The sequence below is a fragment of the Falco peregrinus genome, chromosome 1 (assembly GCF_023634155.1).
Source record: "Falco peregrinus isolate bFalPer1 chromosome 1, bFalPer1.pri, whole genome shotgun sequence".
NCBI classification, from domain to species: Eukaryota; Metazoa; Chordata; class Aves; order Falconiformes; family Falconidae; genus Falco; species Falco peregrinus.
In genome coordinates, this window is record NC_073721.1 from 49,735,505 (window position 1) to 49,752,488 (window position 16,984).

Below are 16,984 nucleotides of genomic sequence, written 5' to 3' on the forward strand. Positions count from 1 at the left end.
TAACGCAGAGAAAAATCAAAGAGCATCTCTTTATCCTTCTCCTTCCCTGTGGGGATGAGCCAGCTTTGGGGCGCTGGCACCACCCCAGGCATCTTGCCAGGACCCTGCTGTGGTGCTGAGTAGGGCTGGAAGAACCACTCGCTGGGTGGAGACCTGGAGAGCTGTTCCATCCCCATGCACCAGTTCCCACTGTGGGCCAATCCTGCCTTGCCCTGAGCTCCTTAAAAAAGCCTGGGCAGGGATGTGGGAGAATAGAAGCCTGCTCCAGTGGGCCACCACCTCCCTGCCCAGTTTCCTTCCAGTCCAGCCTGCGCCCTCACCTCCACCCTGGAGGATGCTACCACACGGCTCCAGGGATGCTGTGGAGACCTGGTGCCCTCCTGCTGGCTCCCGGGCCATCGGGCTCCTGCTTTCCCCCCTCCACCAGCTTGGCTTTGCCCCCCTGCTCCTTTTCTGCTCGCCCGAGCTGGCTTTGGGAGAGGCAGCGCAGCAGAGAGCTGCTAATGACTGCCATCCAAAGTAAGGCTTATGATAGCTTCCCCCTGAATTGTTTGCTCTCACTGTAATTGATGAGCCTTTAATGAGTCTCATGGGACCATGTGTTTGAAGGGAGCTCTTTCCTCTCTGTCCCCGAGGAGAACGATGTTTCAACTGATCTCAGCTCTCGGGGAAACATGAATAACTCTTATCCATCTCTATTGTCATCCCCAGCCGTTGCTCACAGCATGCTCCAGCAGCTGCCTGGCCATGACTTACCCACTTTTTACCTGCTCTTTTGCAACTGTTTTGGCAGCTCAGCAAAAGCAGGGAGCAAATCTTTTGGGCAAAGCATAACGGGTGCTGAGCTTGGATTGTTTCTGGCCCATCTGTGCGTGTGGAAGCAGGTAAAAATAGCTTCTAATGGCTGGGCCATGGGAGAAGCACCATCCCTTTGTGGAGAGCAGTTATATTAGGACTTGCCTTGCTGGGATATCGCTCTGGCAGAGGTTTGCTATTGCCAGTGACCAGGGCAGGGCTGAAAGGGCTGGAGAAGGTGATGGTGGCTCATTCATCCTGGGAGCAGGGCTGGGAGTGTAACTGAGCCAATGGTCCAGGGGCTGAAGGGGGCAGAAAAAACATTTGAACACGTTGTTTGTTTCTGCTTGAACCAGGGGGAGTGGCCTGGAAAAAAAGCCAAAAACTGGAAAAGAAAAAAAAGGCCCTGGGTTAGGTCAGAGGGACATGTTGTGAGTGTTTTTTTTTTCTTGTGGGTTTTCACTTCTGGTTGTGTGGTAGGGATGGATGAGTCCTCCTGGCGGGGAGGAACCCTCCTTGCTGCGCTTCGAAATGATTTGAGGTTTGGGTTACAGCGAGGAGACAATTTAAAAGATGCCAAAGTGGAGAGCATGATAGCTGGCTGTTCCCATTCGAGAGGCTATTTATTTTAAATAAGTTGACACTCACCAGCTGTCAAGATCCTGCTGACTGGTGGAACATTATTTACATTCAAAACTGTCTTAAAAAGCAAACACGAAACCAAACTTCCCCATTAGGGGGTCGGGCAACAGAAGGGAGGAAGGGTGAAGAGGACATCACACAGATATGTGAACATAAATATTTGCAGAGCAGCATGTATAAATGCTCTTGGTCTTTCTCCTGGAATGCAATAATGCCTGCAATTGAGTTCATTGGCCAAATTGAATTTGGGCTCCTGTAGAAGTCTGTTTATATTAAGTGCTTTAACATACATCACCTTCTCAGTCTATCGATGAAATTCTATTATCTGCTCAGGGCCGGACACAACTCAGCAACAAAATCGGAGGGGAAATAAAAACCTTCACAAACCAAAGCCAGGAGCAGGTAATAGGACCTTGGGCATCCGTCTCCGGCTATTGACAAAGTGTCAGAGTGTCTGGGGGAAGGAGGAGCTCACTGGGTTTCTCGCTAACTCCCTCCCTCCTGCTCAGCCAGTTTCCCTCCATCTTGCTGCAGTGGGAGTAAAAACCTTTATGAGACTCAAGGAAAGCCAAGCAAACAGTTGCTGCGCATTAACTTAATTTAACTATATGACCAAGAACAAGATTTTGCTTGAACTCAAGCTATAATTCCAGCCTGGAGGAATGCCAGGGAAATTCAGCTCTCAGGGGCCGCCCGGCACAGAGGCGAGGACGGGCTGAGGAGCACAGTGCACTGTTGGCGCAGACCCGGCCGTCCTTGACACGAGGATGCTGTTACCTCCTGGGACCTGGAGTCTGGCTGCCAGGAGCTGTGGGGGGAGGAGGGGGGATGGGCACAGGCAGTGCTCACCCTGGTTTTCCTGGTCATCCCAAAGCTACTGAGCGTGGGCAGAAGCTGACCATGGTCTGCAGGGGTGTTGGGCTAGTTCTTGGGGGAGGTTTGGGTGAGCCTGTGGCTATTTTGGGGGTGATGCTCCAGCACTGGGGCTGGGGAAGCCCAGGCTCCCACAGATCCCACAGACAGGGACTGCCTGTCCCCCTTCTGCAAAGCAGCAGTGGTGCAGCCGGCAGGTCCCACCCTGCTCCTCAGGGGAAGATGCTCAGTGGGGGCACTGGTCATTACACAAAACCGAAGACCCTTAACAAGAGGCTGTTCCATGGACCAAACCTCCTTCTTTCCTCCCTTTTAGAGACAGCTTTCTTGGAGAAGTCAAGACAGGCTGGAGGCTCTCCAACAACTTCATCAACAGAGCCAGAAGGAGGAATATCCAAGCAGGGCAAAGCAGCCTGGGAGCAGCCAGGATGAGCATTGCACTGGCAGCCCTGGTTCGAGCTGAGCTAGAACCACAGGGGAAGTGCTGAGCTGCACTGGCCTGGAGGACAGAAGCAGGAGGCAGACACCAGGCTGAGCAGGAATAGCTTCATCTTTAACACCAATACAGCATTGAGCATCACCGAATCCCAAGACTCACCAAGAATCTCGAAAAATGTATCCCTTGCCTGTGGGTACCACGGAGAATTAACCAGCTCAGTTTATTGGAGAAGGCGCTTTGTGGGATGGTCTTGATCCTCCAGGTCTGGAGTGCCTGATCCTGGCTGTTGGAACCAGGATTATGGCCTGGGCAAATTCATTCTGCTCCACTAGTGTAAACTCTCCACTCCAAGTCATGCGGAGAGCAAAGCCTCCCGGAGAGCATCCATGCGGGGCACCAAGAACCGCCCAAGGGGAAGGCAGGGATCAAAGCAGGGAAGCACGAAGGGCCTCCCTTCAGTTCTTTGGTGTAAGCAAAAGAGAAGCCAAGGAAACCCTCAGAAAAGCAATTGGTGGAGGGAGGAAAGGAAATGCTGTTACAAAATTGGAAACCTTGTCTTCTCGTTGGTGACCCTTTGGGCTGAGCAAAGCCCAGGTGAGGCACTGTTACAGGGAGCGGCTCGGTGATGAGCAACACTCCCTCCTCCTGCATTCCTCCAGGGACTGCTCATCACTGGCAGGACAGACGGACGGACGGACAGACAGCATACGTTGGGGCACGGAGAACGAATGAGAGAAATCTTAATAATCAGCCTAAAATTGATTCACTTCTGCTCAATCTGATTCCTCCTAACTGGATCCACATGTCCTGGCCATGGCACATTAACTTCAATTATGGCTTATTAATGTCTCCATGATGGAGCTTGCCCTGCTGAGCGCTGTGGTGACTGACGTTACGAAGGGGAAAAAATTACTCCGAAGAGACGTGGTGTGTAATGGAAAAAGAACCGGCGGCTTTCCTCGTGCCGGCCGTCAGTCCTGGCAGCCAGGAAAAGCTCATTCACCCATTCCCAAGAAGATGACCGAGCTCATTGCTGCACTGAGGAGAAAATGAAGCAGTGAATAGACATCTGTGGGGAAAAGTCTTTCCGCTTCCCTTCCGCACCCTGCCTGGCACACACACAAGCACACAGGCCAAGGGTTTGCTCGTGTCTATTCCTGTCTTGACTCTTCCGCATCTCCAGTTACTCTGCGGATCAATAGGGACAGGATGGAAGAAGAAAAAAAAAAAGAAAAGAAAAAGACACCAAGAAGAAAGAGTAAAAATAAACTGTCAGCCATAAATGGGGAAACGGACCTGGCTGAGGTTAAGCAAAGAGAGGACGCAGATGGAGTGGGCAGAGGAGGCCCTGGAGCACCAGCCCATTGCACCAACACCCAGGAAGGGAGCAGTGACCCTCAGGATTCACCAGACGCTTTGGAGATCCTTGCAAATTCTTGACTGCCCCCGTTTATCTGGCCTACAGGAGGAGAGAAGGCAGCAGACTCCTTCCTCTTCTCCCCATGTCCTTTGCTCCATCTTTTTCTGCTTTTCCCAAAAGCTCTGGGAGATCACAGTGAGGGGTTTTCCTTGGTGGGAAGCAGAGGGGTGAAGGGTGGGTTATGTTTGGATGGGGGCCCAGGAGCACATGGACTGAGGGCATCAGAGGTACCTCTCTGAGTCCACCAGCCAAGGCTGTGGCACAAGAAACCGCCCAGGCTCATGGTCTGCTCTGAGGGCAAAGCCTTTTGCTCTTCCCTTGACCATGACCATCAACTGTAAATGAGCTGCCATGTCTCCCATCGCCCTGTGGGCACTGCCAGCTGCCTGCCAACATCCTGGTGCCACATGGGCACAGGCGATGCCACGCACTCTGACAGCACAACTGCTCCAGCAGTGCCACATGCCACAGCTGAGCCCCTCTCCTCCAGCCTCCTGGGGCTGCTCTCAGCCCTGCTCCCCTGTGCTTTTTGCCTTTGAGCCCTCATTTCTTCATAACCCTCTTCCCTCTCATTTCCATGACCCCTGTAGTGGATCCCTAACACCCCCCACCCATTTTGTCTAGGCACTTTCCTCCTCTTCCTCGAACATGGTTGTTCCCACATCCCGGAAGAGGCAGTGTGCATCCATCCCCAGCCCTGCCTCCCCCTTTCCTGTGCCGCGCTCCTGTCAGGCTCACATTGATTTCTCCTCTCTCTCAATAACCCACCCCTTGTTGAGCCATACACAAGATTTAATTTGGTTTTAGTCCCTGCATCGTAACTGGCTTTGCTTACAGCTGCAATTAGATTGCTTTCCAGTGAAAAAACCCGGTTGCTGGGACTGGAACGATCACAGGAGCAGAGTCGATTCATATGAAGCTTCTCCGCCTTGTACACCACTTATCCGCAGCCCCTCAACCAGTCGTCATTCCCTGCCCTGTGCCCATCGGAGCTGGAAAAATCAGCGCAGGACAGGCATCGACTTCTTCCCTGTCCAGGATGAGTTTCCCCCTCTTCTAGGGACCAGCCCAGCAAGCGGGGCTGGTCGGGGAGAGCGGAGCAGCGCACAGCTGGGTCTTGCTGTAGTTGGGGCTTGGAGTTTGGGCTGGGAAAAGCCCTCTCGGAGGAGGCCCTGCTGCATCAGGCAGCTCATGGCGAACAGAGCCAAGAGGGGAGCAGAGACAGCAGGAGCCGCTGCTCTGCAGCAGCCGTGGGCAGGCGTCCGCGCCGGCAGCACGCCAGCTCCGGGGTGAGCCCGCCAGCAATTAGCCAACAACCCCCAACCAGTCTCATTCTGGCCCCAGCAAAAAAGCAGCATTGCAGCTTCCACCGTCCACAGCCCAGCCCTCCCTCGCCAGCGCTGTCTTTAGGGTGCAGGCAGCTGGTGGAGTCTCAGATGTCTCTTAGAGCTTGTGCCATCCCCCTCCCAGGGGTGTTTGAAAAGGTTTTCCTCTCTTGCCCTAGTTGCCTCTTTTCACAAAGTCTGTAGGGATTTTATCTCTTGAAACAATCTCTGCTGCTATTAAATAGTATTACATTTGGCCAGTGAGTTCAAAAGCTGGTGGGGGGAGGAAGAGAGCTGACATCCAGCAAGGTGCTAGCTTGTGGAGGATCCCACCAGCATAGCCTGAAGTCAAAAGTCCTGAAGCAACATATCCTGCCTAAGGCAGGCAGAAAAGGCAAAGGGCTCTGAGGAGGGAGGCATTCACAACAAACCAAGAATATTTTAACACGTATCTTAAAGCATCAGGTATGCTGAAGCTGCTGCAGGTGCAGTAACGAGTCCTCGGTTATCTGCACGGTTACCTCCATGCCTGGGAGCCAAAGGCCATTGCAGAAGCATCGACATCCAACATTTAATCCTAATTTACCACTTTCTGAGCTGAAAACTCTGTGTCCCCGTTACAGAGCCTAAGCAGCCTGGATAAATTCGTACACCAGCTCCAGCCCTTCCTGCCAGTCGCCCCGGTCAGCGGGGGCTCTGGCTGGGAATCGATCCCCGTGGTGTGGCCGCTGCTGTCAGTAACGTCCAGCGTCCCTGCAGGCAGTGGGGCTGCGGCAGACAGAGCAGGGGCAGGACTGGCTGTGGTTGGGGTGGAGGGGAAGGCAATGTGCCTGCCTTTTCCCTCGCCTTTGCCAGCTTTCCCTCCCTTCCACCCTCTTCACTTTGCTATTTCACCCCATCCCGAGCCGTTTGAGGACAGTGGGTATTTAGTACCCCGGCAATACTTCTTACGGGCAGATGTAACATGTCTCTCCGCACACATTCATGCAGAAGCACATTGCACCGAGACCTGGGCGCTTGCAGATGGGTGTGGAGGTGCTCTCCCACACCTCTGCCTGTGTGCCTGAGCTCCCCAGGGCTCTTCCCTGAACAGTCCCAATGGTGGGCACCCTGATGTGCTGCCAGCCCAGCTGAGAGCCACGGTGGCTCATGCCCACCCGGTGGGAGAGCCCTAGCCCCTCTGCCTGCTGCTGCCGGCACCGCCGCCTCCTGCCTGCCCCCACGGCTCTCCCACCCCACGCTGCATCTTCCTTCCCCTTGGAGCCCATTCAAAGCCAGCCTCGGTGGCACCTGCAAAACATTTCTGCTTGCAAGTCTCAGAAGCAAACAGTTTGGAACCGATACAAACAGCTCCTCTGTCACTGTGGTGATTCTTGTTAGCACGAGGTGGGTGATGGGAAGATTTTTCCCCTCTTGCCTGTAAGTCTCACACAAGCTGAATCCACGAGCTGGATGGGAAATTAGCCATCTCGGCATTTTTCCACCTTACTTTGCTTTTTCAGCTGATGTCATAACGTAACATATGGCATCGTACAGAGAAATGAAAAACAAAACCCAGGAGAAACAACCCCCCCTCCTGCCTTCCCCTGCCTCAGATCTGTCGGGGGGGTTTACCGTCACCCCAAACTTCATCTGCCAGAGCCAGGGCTGATCTGGGAACGCAGGATTGACTTGGGATGACCTGTCCTGCCGGCACTGGCCGTGAGCCGGAGTTCAGCGGGGCGAGCCTCATCCCTCACCTCCCCCTGGATCCACTAGCATTGCCCCTGCAATTGCTGGGCAGAGGCTGGCCGTGTTTGCGCAGCTGGGGACGGGGTCTCAGAGGGAACGCAGACCGCCACCATCCCCCCCAAAGCCGTGTCCCAGCTTCCCCCACGCCGGCTTCGGGGGGACACAGCCCTGCTCTCAGACACGGCCTTGGAGGTGCCCCAGCCATTCCCTGCAAGGACACATCTGATTTATTACCAGCACTAACCTGCCTGGGGAGAAAGGGGATTTCAGAGGGAAACCACGGGTAACCTTATTGGTCGACAGAAGCGCTGACAGCTTAGTTTTCTAGCAGTAACCCTCTTCGCATCCCTCCGAGAAGAGATACCCAAAGAAATACAGTGGCCGTTACCTGCCGGTGACTTCAATGTTGGAGACAGCATAGAAGTACTTGTACAAGTTCTCCCTCTGCACGTAGGTGCCCCCCAGGGCCGGTCTCAGCAGTCTCATCCGCAGGTCGGTGACGGTGAAGAAGTCCTTGAGCCCTTTGGCACTCTCCAGCCGGGTGTACAAGTTGTCCATGTTCTTCAGGTCAGGGCCAGCAAAGATGGCAAAGCGGTCCCTCACCTCAAACCGGACGGTCTTCTCTTTTTTGGAGCCCGCCCAGCGGGAATACTCCTCCGTGCAGAGGACCCTGTTGGCACTGGTGGTGGAGAGGTCCCGGACCCTCCGTGCTGGCATGCTGAAGGCCTCCATGCAGTCATCTGCATAATACTGGTACGGGTGCCAAGTCCTCCCATTGTCCAGTGACTTCTCCAGCATCATGATGGTGGGTCGGCCATACTCGAAGGTTATCACGATGTCGTCCGTCAGCTCGATGCTCTTGTTCCAGGACAGCGTGATGTTGGCCAGCAGCGGCTCTGGGTACCGGCGCCACGTCACGCTCTGCCAGTACGTGGCCAGCCCTTCGTCCTCGCTGTCAAACATGAGTTTTGGTGGGTGGGCCAGGTCCGGGTTGGAGGCGTCGCACTCATCGCTGCACAGGTACGGGTTCTCCTGGAACAACAACAACGGTCACAAGAGAAGAAGGTAACACCTGGGCATCGCATGGGCGTCGCAGGCATGCGGCCAAACTCACACCATTACTGGGTCCTGGGTTTAGCTGCTTGCATCAAACATGAACTGCTGTGCTGAACTGGAGTACGCCAGGGGTCTGGCTCTGGATGGTGCTGTTTCTGAGCATGAATTTCAGACAGAAAGATGTGGCTTTGCCTTTGCTACAAGAACGGCCGTGCTCTTTCCGTTGAAAGGCCCTTTGGGAAAGGGCGTTTCAGTTTGGCATGGGGGCAATTTTCATAGAAAGCGCTTTCCCTGAGACGGTCTTGGAGAACTCCGCTCAAGTTTGGACACGTTACAAGCCTACGGAAAGCTGCATTCTCCCCTCTCCCTTGCAAGAACCAAATGGCTAAAATCCCCAGAGCACATCCATGCCTCTCGTGGCTCCTGATGCCAAATGGCCTGGGGACACACTGTCTCTCCAGTACCTCTGAGCAGGGCTAGAGGAGGGAAACCCAATTTCCCAGCTCCGAGCAGGGACAGGACTGGCCTGTACCAAAGCGAGCAGAGAGTTGTGCTCCCTGTGTCTCTGCTGTTCCCAGGACAGCATCCTGGCCTTGGGGCCACGCAGAGCGGGTACGCTCAGGATGCACCCGCTCAGTCCGGTGAGATGGCCACTGCTCAGCCTACCCACACTGACCGGGGGCTGAGCTGACAGGGGCTCGGGAAGGGAACGGGGTGTCTCCGTGCTCACCCGCCAGCACCCAGAAGGGATCTGGGACTCCTGCAGCCTAACCACCCCCCCACCCCCACCCCCCCTGCCGCTTGCTGCTTGTCCAGGCACCCTTAGCCCGTGGCAAATAGAAGGGAACGTCAGGTAATGTCTTTGCAGAAACTGAATTAGGTAGCTGTGCCTGGCAGCCCTGCTGCCTGCGGGGACAGGTGCTTCCCAAGCCATGCTGCCTTCCCCAGCTTCAGGCAGGAGGTGCACTGGTCCTCATCCACCCATGGGGATGATGGTGGGAAGGATGGCTCATCCCATCCAGGCCACAACATCCAGTGCTATGTCACTTGTCACCTGCAGGCCTAGGCAATGAGGGAAAAGGTCCAGCTGTCCCATTTTGCCCACAAATGACAAAGCATGGCCAAGCCTGCATGTTTTGCAGGGACACAGGCAGGCATCCACCTGTGCTGAACTGCACTAAGGAAATATCATCAAGGTCACACACCAAATGTTGAAGTTTTGGAGGTGGGCATCAGGGTTAGCTGTGCCACATGGGTCTATTGCTCATCCAGATGTGTGTTAAAGCCCATTGTTACTTGCCCTGCAGTCCCTGCCTCCGTGAGCATGTGGGTCAGACCTGCCTTGGGGTTGATGTGGGGCTGGCTGCGTTATAATGGGTACTGTCTGCAAAAAAACCTCTGCAACACACTGCAAATCTGTTTTTGCACATGAAGCATCTCTGCTGTCACTCTGCCTCCCTCTTGGACTCAAAATCCAGAGGATCAGGGAGGGAGAAGGACTGGTAAGACAAGTGGGCTCTGCTGCAGTGGGACCCTCGTAAGGGAGGCAAAGGCACCTGGCAGAGGAGGAGGAGGTGATAAAGCAGCTGGAGCTGCTCAGAGCTGATGGCTGGAGGTGAGGATCCTGCTGGGTGTGAGGTCTGGCCCTCCTGAGCACAGCGGACTTGTAAGGTAAGGCAGAGCCAGGTTTCGTGGTTTGGTTTGCGAATGCTTTGTGTGTGGTGGGGAGCCTGTGGGAAGGTGCTGTGCATGGGGGGCAGCGCGCTCCTGCCCGGCCCTGGGGACCTCCTGCAGCACCAGGGTGCGGGGGGCTGCTGGTCCCCTGTCACAGGGAGCCGATGCTGGTACCTGGGGGCTCAAAACAAGTGAGGTGCAGGGCTGGGGTCTGCACAGCCTGGTTGCATCCCAGGGCTGGGAGAGCCCCACTGCAAGTGCAGGGAAGCGTGGGAAGAGGCTGCTCCTGTGTCCGTGGCACTGGGGACGGATCCTGTGCCATGGGCCTGTTTTGGCCTGGGAAACTGTTGGAGTGTCAGTGCTTGTACCTGCTTTTAGGGTGCCCTGTGTATACCGTGAGCAAAGCAGAGGAGAGGATCTGGCTTGTACAAATGGGTGCTCTTTGGTACAAAGTGGGACTGGGCTTTGAGCACGGAAACTGCTGTGTAACATGAGGCCCTGTGGAAAATCTGGGCTTTGCCATCTTTGGCTGGACAGCAAAAAGCCTTGGGAACTACTTGGAGCTTCTTCACTCTGTGTCTGTAAAATGGGCCGTTGGTGCCTCCCTGCTGCTCCGAGACAGGCACTGAATGTGCACAATTATGCGCCCAGGGAGCAGAGGCCACAGCACCGAGGAGCCTAGAAAAGCTCAGGAGCACATAAATAATTCTGTCTCCTGAGCCGCGTGAGTAGCACGCTGTAAATAAGGCAGGAGGCTGCTCCGCCAGCAGCGGGGATAAAACGAAATAGCGAGCAGCTGATCTGTATGTGAGCATCAGACCCCTTTGCAGGGGATGCAGCAGCATCCTTGGGGAAGAAAAGGGGACTCCTGTAAATAAAGCATGCACTGGGGGTGTGTGTGCGTGCGTGCATGTGGCTGCCAGGGAAAGCAGCAGAAGCCAGTTGATAAAACAAGGCAAAACTCATACTATTTTCAGCATTGTCTTGCTCTCGGACACACTGCCTGCCGGTAAAGCCACCAGTGCCGTGCTGGGATTTGCTCCTCTTGTTACAGCCTTAACTTGAGCAACGTGTGGTTTTTGCCATCTCCGTGTGCGCTGGGAGGAAGGGCTGCAACCGGAGCCACTGAGCTCCGGCGCGCTGCCCAGCCCCAAAGCAGGGAGGATGCTGAACGGATGTTTTAAAAGCAAATGGCTGGATAGTTGGGGGTTTTTTCCACTTGTTTGCAGCTGTGCCAGTTGAGCAAGGGAAATAAATGGAGTGCTGAGGCTTGCTCAGGTGGTTGATGTTGAGGGCACCTGCCCAGGTGCACCCTACTGCCCTCCCAAAGGCGGGGAGATGCCTTGAGCAAAGGAAGATGCCAGCTGGGGTGTGCTGGGGCTGAGCCGTGCTGGGGGGGTACTCTCCTGCTGAGGCACGCTGTTCCGGAGCAGGGATTAAAAAACCCCTAAGACACTGACATATTTAATATGCTCTCCTGACTCGTCACGTTCAGAGGAATTGTTTACCTCTGCTAATGAGACACAGCTTCCTGCTGGGGGATGTAGCTGCCTCTTAGCACAGCTTTACAGTGGTGGCTGATGGAAAAGGAAGAAAAATCCCCATCAGCTGAAGTGCTGGGGGCTCTGAGTGTGCTTCTTGTGCTGAGGCAACATATTGCGTTGCAGTATGGTCTCACTGCCAATGTGGTCATACAGATGGCTTAATAGGATGCTCCCAAAAAGACCATCCCGGAGGTCCGTTTTCACCTCTTGTCTGAAGAAGGGTGCCGCAGTGCAGCGTTTTGGGGGGCTTAGGTGGGCAGTGGGCTTGAGATGGCAGCAGAAAGCTCCCCAGTAAACCCCTGGGGAGCCCTGCTGCTCGGCATGGCTCTGTGTGAGCAGCAGTCTGCGTGAACAGAACTGTCCTGGCAAGAGTGCTCTTGCCATGTGGCTTCCTTGCCTGCGTGCGGCAGCCATCGAGGCGGCCAAAGCCCTTGAGCTGGTGTGAGATGAATCTCCACTGAGTATTTGCGGGCCACAGTGGCCAGCTTCACCTTTGGGTCTTATGGATAATGCTCCTGTTAAGGCTTTCTTTGGAGACTTCCTTAAGCAGTGGCCAAGTTACACAAGGTTACTCTGTGACCAAACTACAATAAGAAAGCATTTACCCAGAGCAGTGAAGGGTGACCAGGGTGGGCGGTGGGACAGGCTTCCCAGGGGCAGTGAAGGAAGCAACTGGGTCTGACAAACATGATCCGCCCCCCAGTGCCCTGTCTGGAGGGACAGGGCTGGCCAGGCATATCCCTGGCAGGGGCCCTGGTGGGGCAGGAGCACCGGGGAGCGGAGCCAGGACTCTGCCTGTCTGCCATATGCTCTTCCCAGAGATCAGGGAACGGAGATGCACGATCCCTGATGGCTTCTATGCATCCCAACCTGTAAGCGTGCTCAGCTCAGCAGGCAGCAAGCCCAAAGATGTCTTTAACCACCCTGGTGCTCCGGAGCGGCACACACCTCGAGAGCTGCGTGGTTGTAACAGGACAAACACAAAAATAACCTCTAAGTGACAGTGCTGAAAGGTGGGGAAGAGCCTCAAAAGCCACCAAAGTGAGTCACATCACTACGGCTTCCTCTGCTAAAATGAAGTGTTCCTTTTTGGTTTTAGGTTTATTGAATTGTCCTTCCTCCACGGGATGCTCAAGGCATTTTCTGCTGGTGGGGTGGTTTGAAGTCAGCCAGGAGGGCAGGGGGGAGCGGAAACAGATGGCCATACTTTGGCTGCTCCGTTGGTCCTGGTAAGATCAGTTATAGTGCTCTTGGAATAATTCCAGGTATTATTTTTGAATCTGGTTTCCTCCTCCAAGCCGTGCGTCCTCCAAAGAATCTGTCCAAAGTCTCAAGATATTTACGTCTTCAATCTAAAAGTCAGAATGCATTAGCCAGGCAAACTTGGTCTCGGTGAGCTTAAAATAAACCAGTTCACTTTGAGTCTCACGCTATTAAATCAGTCGTGAGTGTCCTCACAGCAACTAGATGTTGCAGGTTTCTGGCTCTTCAGCATGCTCTTCTGGCTGCTCATTTCTTGAGGGTGCACCTAAGAGCACTGTAACCTTGCTTAGCCCCGGCACAGCCCCAAGGGGCAAATCCCCAGGGACAAATCGCCAGAGCCTCGTTAAAGACAACTTGTCCTCACAAATGGCATCGTAGCAAGATTGTGCCTCCACGGGGCAAAACATAGAGTGGTTTGGCTTGGAAGGGACATTTAGAAGTCACCCAGTCCAGTCCCCTGCAGCGAGCAGGGACACCTTCCACTGGATCAGGCTGCTCGGAGCCCCGTCCAGCCTGACCTTGAATGTTTCCAGGGATGGGGCATCTACCACCTCTCTGGGCAACCTGTACCAGGGTTTCACTTCATGGTAAAGATTTTCTTCCTTCTACCAAATCTGAATCTACCCTCTTTTAGTTTAAAACCATTGCCCCTATCGCAACAGGCTGTACTCAACTGTCTGTCCCCATCTTTCCAACAAGCCCCCTTTTAAGTGCTGTAAGGTCGCCCCAGAGCTTTCTCTTCCCCAGGCTGAACAACCCCAACCCTCTCAGTCCCTCCCCACAGCAGGGGGAGGGTGTTCCAGTCCCCCCGCCGCCCCCCCCCCGATCATTTCTGTGGCCTCCTCTGGATCTGCTCCAACACGCTGGTGTCTACCCTGTGCTGAGGACCCTAAAGCTGGATGCTGCGCTGCAGAGGGGGGTCTCACCAGAGCAGAACAGAGGGGGAGGATCACCCCCCTCGCTCTGCTGGCCACGCTGCTGGTGATGCAGCCCAGGGTACCGTTGGCTTTCTGGGCTGCCAGCACATGTTCCCGGCTGATGTCCAGCTCTTCATCCACCCCCAAGCCCCTCTTCTCAGGGCTGCTCTCACTCCTTCACCCCCAGGCTGTGTTCATAGCAGGGATTGCCCCAGCTCAGGTGCAGGACCTTGCACTTGGCGTTGTTGAACCTCATGAGGTTCACACGGGTCCATGCTCGAGGTGGACGTATGTCCTGGTCCCGGTGACTGCAGTGCCAGCCCCTGGGTCCTGCCCCCTCGGTGCCTGGGCAGAAATGCTGCAGAAGGGGCTTCCTGAAGGTGACAGCGGGGACTTGCTCGTCAGGAGGATTTCTTAGGAAACAAGATATTGGTCTAGCAAGGTGTGATGATAGAAATCCAGGATGCTGCAGCAAAGCTGTTTCCACGTTGCTGGGGAGGGGGGAAAATGGGGGGAAAACAGCCACAATAAAGGGCCCTGGTTTTACAGAGCCCAGCTGGTTTCTAGGGCTCTTAATGAGCGCACAAAGTTGTTTTGCTTTTTTTTTTCCTGGCAAATGATGCCATTTTTAAGCCTCGTAGCATAAAATTATATATTTTTGTAGGTGAAATTACTTGATTAATCATTAAGCTGTTGAATTTTTTAAACAAACTATACATCTGTTGTGAATGGTGAAAGCTGCGCAAAAACAGAACTGCAGCTTTTAGGAGATGTCCATGCCAAAGGGAAGCTGGAAAGCAAGCGCAGCCACTAGCTGCACAGTGAAGAAAAATAATAAAAATAATGATCATATTAAAGGGGAAAAAAAGCCCTGCAAGATTTCAGCATGGAAAAATCAGCAGGTGATGTGAAGGTTTGTACTGCTCAGGCAAGGATGCTCCTCACAGCGCTCATAACCTGGTGTGATTTGTTCAATGGTGCCTTGGCCCAGGGGACGCCCCCGCTGTTGCTTTGCTTTCAGGGGTCTCTCCTGCCTGCTGGAATTGTGTTGTTTAAGCCAAGGTCTCTGCTAACCCTAGGTCACCCTGAGACCAACTAGTTTCTAATTGCAGTCTCCTAATAAGAGTAATGACAAGGTCTCATCAACTTGGACTAGTTTTGGAAATCCAAAATTTGTATTTTTTTAGCTGGGGGTAGTGGGGTACCCCTTGATTTTATTTTTTTTTATGGGAAGATTTTTATCAAAGAGGAAAAAAGTTAATTGCATTTCTTTGGCACAAAGATCTATCCTGTTGGTGGGTTTCTCTTGGGTCTTTCCTTCTGTAGTGTTTCTTTCCCCCTCTCAAACCCAACCAGAGAGCTCTCAGACTTTGGGTATCTCCAGGCTCCCCTGTGCTGCTGATGGTTGGGACCAGGAGCTGTTTCATCGCCCCCTCCACGGCCTAAAGCACCTGAAGAGCCAGGTCTGGCTCTCAACATGAGGAGGAGCTTCCTGCAGACTCTGAAATGAGTGATCTGCTTAGTGACCAGGCTCCTGGAGCAGAGAGGAGAAGATCTGGTGCCACTGAAGGCTGTCCCTCGTGGGGCCATTAGCAGCAGCCGGCACCTGCCACCGCGGCGGGGGTGGGGGGGCTGTGGATGAGGAGGGTTTGGATGGTGCTGCCCCTTTCAGCTATAGGTTTTCATCCAGTTTTTCCGAGTGGCACAATAATTCAGGGTTTTGCTGGCCCGCGAGTCGAGCGATGCTGGATTGATTTCAGTGGGGTGGGCGATGGCACAGAAATGTCCTTCCCTCCTTCTCAGGAGGGTTTGTGGCCAGCGAAACCTCAGTCTGAACCTCCACCCCCACACAGGAGGGGACAATCCCCTCCTCAGCACCCACCTCGTCCAGCTGTGATGCTTAAGGTGCTCTTGGGTGCATCCCAAGGCCCTTCTGCTTCTCCCAGGGCACCTATGATGCTGCCTTTGGTTTCCCATGGACAGATTAGCTGATGGGGCTCACAAAGTCCCTGCATTGCCTCACATGGCAGCGAAGTCCTTAAGTTGCCATCAAATTTCTTTCAGATCCTGCAAACAACTGCATCACCAAAATCCTTGTGTGCACCTGAGCCCTCCGGCCCCACCAATGTCCATGTCGGGGACCGGTGCCACCGTGTGTGCCCGGCAGCCTCCCCTTCCCTCAGCAACCTGCCTGCCAGGGAAGGACTGAAGAGAGATCCATTTGCTCACTGGGTTGCAGGATAAAGCTGAAACAACTGTCCCGGTGCATTTGCTTTCCTGCTGCTTTATGCTCAGCCAAATTCCCTTGATTCACGGTGGGATTGAGTTGCGGGGCTTTGCTTCACCTCCATCCCCTGCTCCAGCTTCCCTGGCTCTGCCGGGGCTTCCCAGGGATCTGTCCCTGTCCTCATCCTGGCCAGGCTGCAGGCTCGCTCCGGTGCCTGTCAGCACCACGATTTAGCACCGGGAAATAATGCGCCAAGTGGGGAAGATGCCGTCCCCGACCCAGGTCTGGTGACAACCACCTTTGTCCTCCCCACTGATACAGAGTTAAATCTATTTTCTACAACACACATTTTTGAGGAGGGCCACCCTGAGCGACGGGTGCCTGGGAAACTTCCTTGGGTTTTCTTCCAGTAATTGTTCTGGGACATGATGCTCTTTCCCAAGCAGAACTGCATTTACCCAGGAGAGGACACAGGCTTGTCCTAACATCATTATGGGGTATTTTCACTCTTGCTGCTTCTGACCTGAGGGTTCAACTGCTCTATCTGGATTTATGAAAAGACAAGGTGGTTTTATGATCAAAAATAACATTTGTGGGTAATTAAATCTCATGCTTCAGGGCATAAACCATACCCTGCCAGTGGCCAGGATGGGACTCCCAGAGAACTAGAAATACTCTCTGACAATTAATTTTCACTCTATTCATGGGCTGGGAGGGATCAGAGGGGTGAAACAAGCGTAATTAATTTACAGCGATTATTTCCAACAGCTGGCAAGTGGCACAACTCACTGGCAGGGTTGGCTGGGAGCACGGAGGTAATTGAGGAGAAATACAAGGCCCCTCTCAAGCCAAACAGCCCTGCACCAGCCACCCCCCCCAGCCAAGGGGAAGGTTGGTGCCCTCCTTGCCCGATGCCACTGGGGATGTGGGGGGATGCGGGGAGCCGTGGGGGGATGTGTGGGGCTGCCTGCTCAGCATCTGCTCCTCTTGCGCTACTGACCCGTCCCCTGGTGCCCAGACAGGGTTTCCCCGCAGCACAGCTGGGGCTCAGACCCAGCAGATGTGTCAGGGGTGGCTC

The 16,984-nt window shown here is 54.2% G+C and overlaps 1 protein-coding gene across 4 annotated transcripts in view; it reads right to left on the bottom strand.

The window, feature by feature from the left end:
- NTNG2 (netrin G2) overlaps positions 1–16,984 on the bottom strand; it is a 51,802-nt gene that overhangs the window by 19,820 nt on the left and 14,998 nt on the right. For all 4 annotated transcript variants that reach the window (XM_055806354.1, XM_055806214.1, XM_055806283.1 and 1 more), the window contains exon 3: positions 7,614–8,257. In XM_055806354.1, coding sequence (XP_055662329.1) covers positions 7,614–8,257 — 644 coding nt within the window. The remainder of the gene's footprint in view (positions 1–7,613; positions 8,258–16,984) is intronic.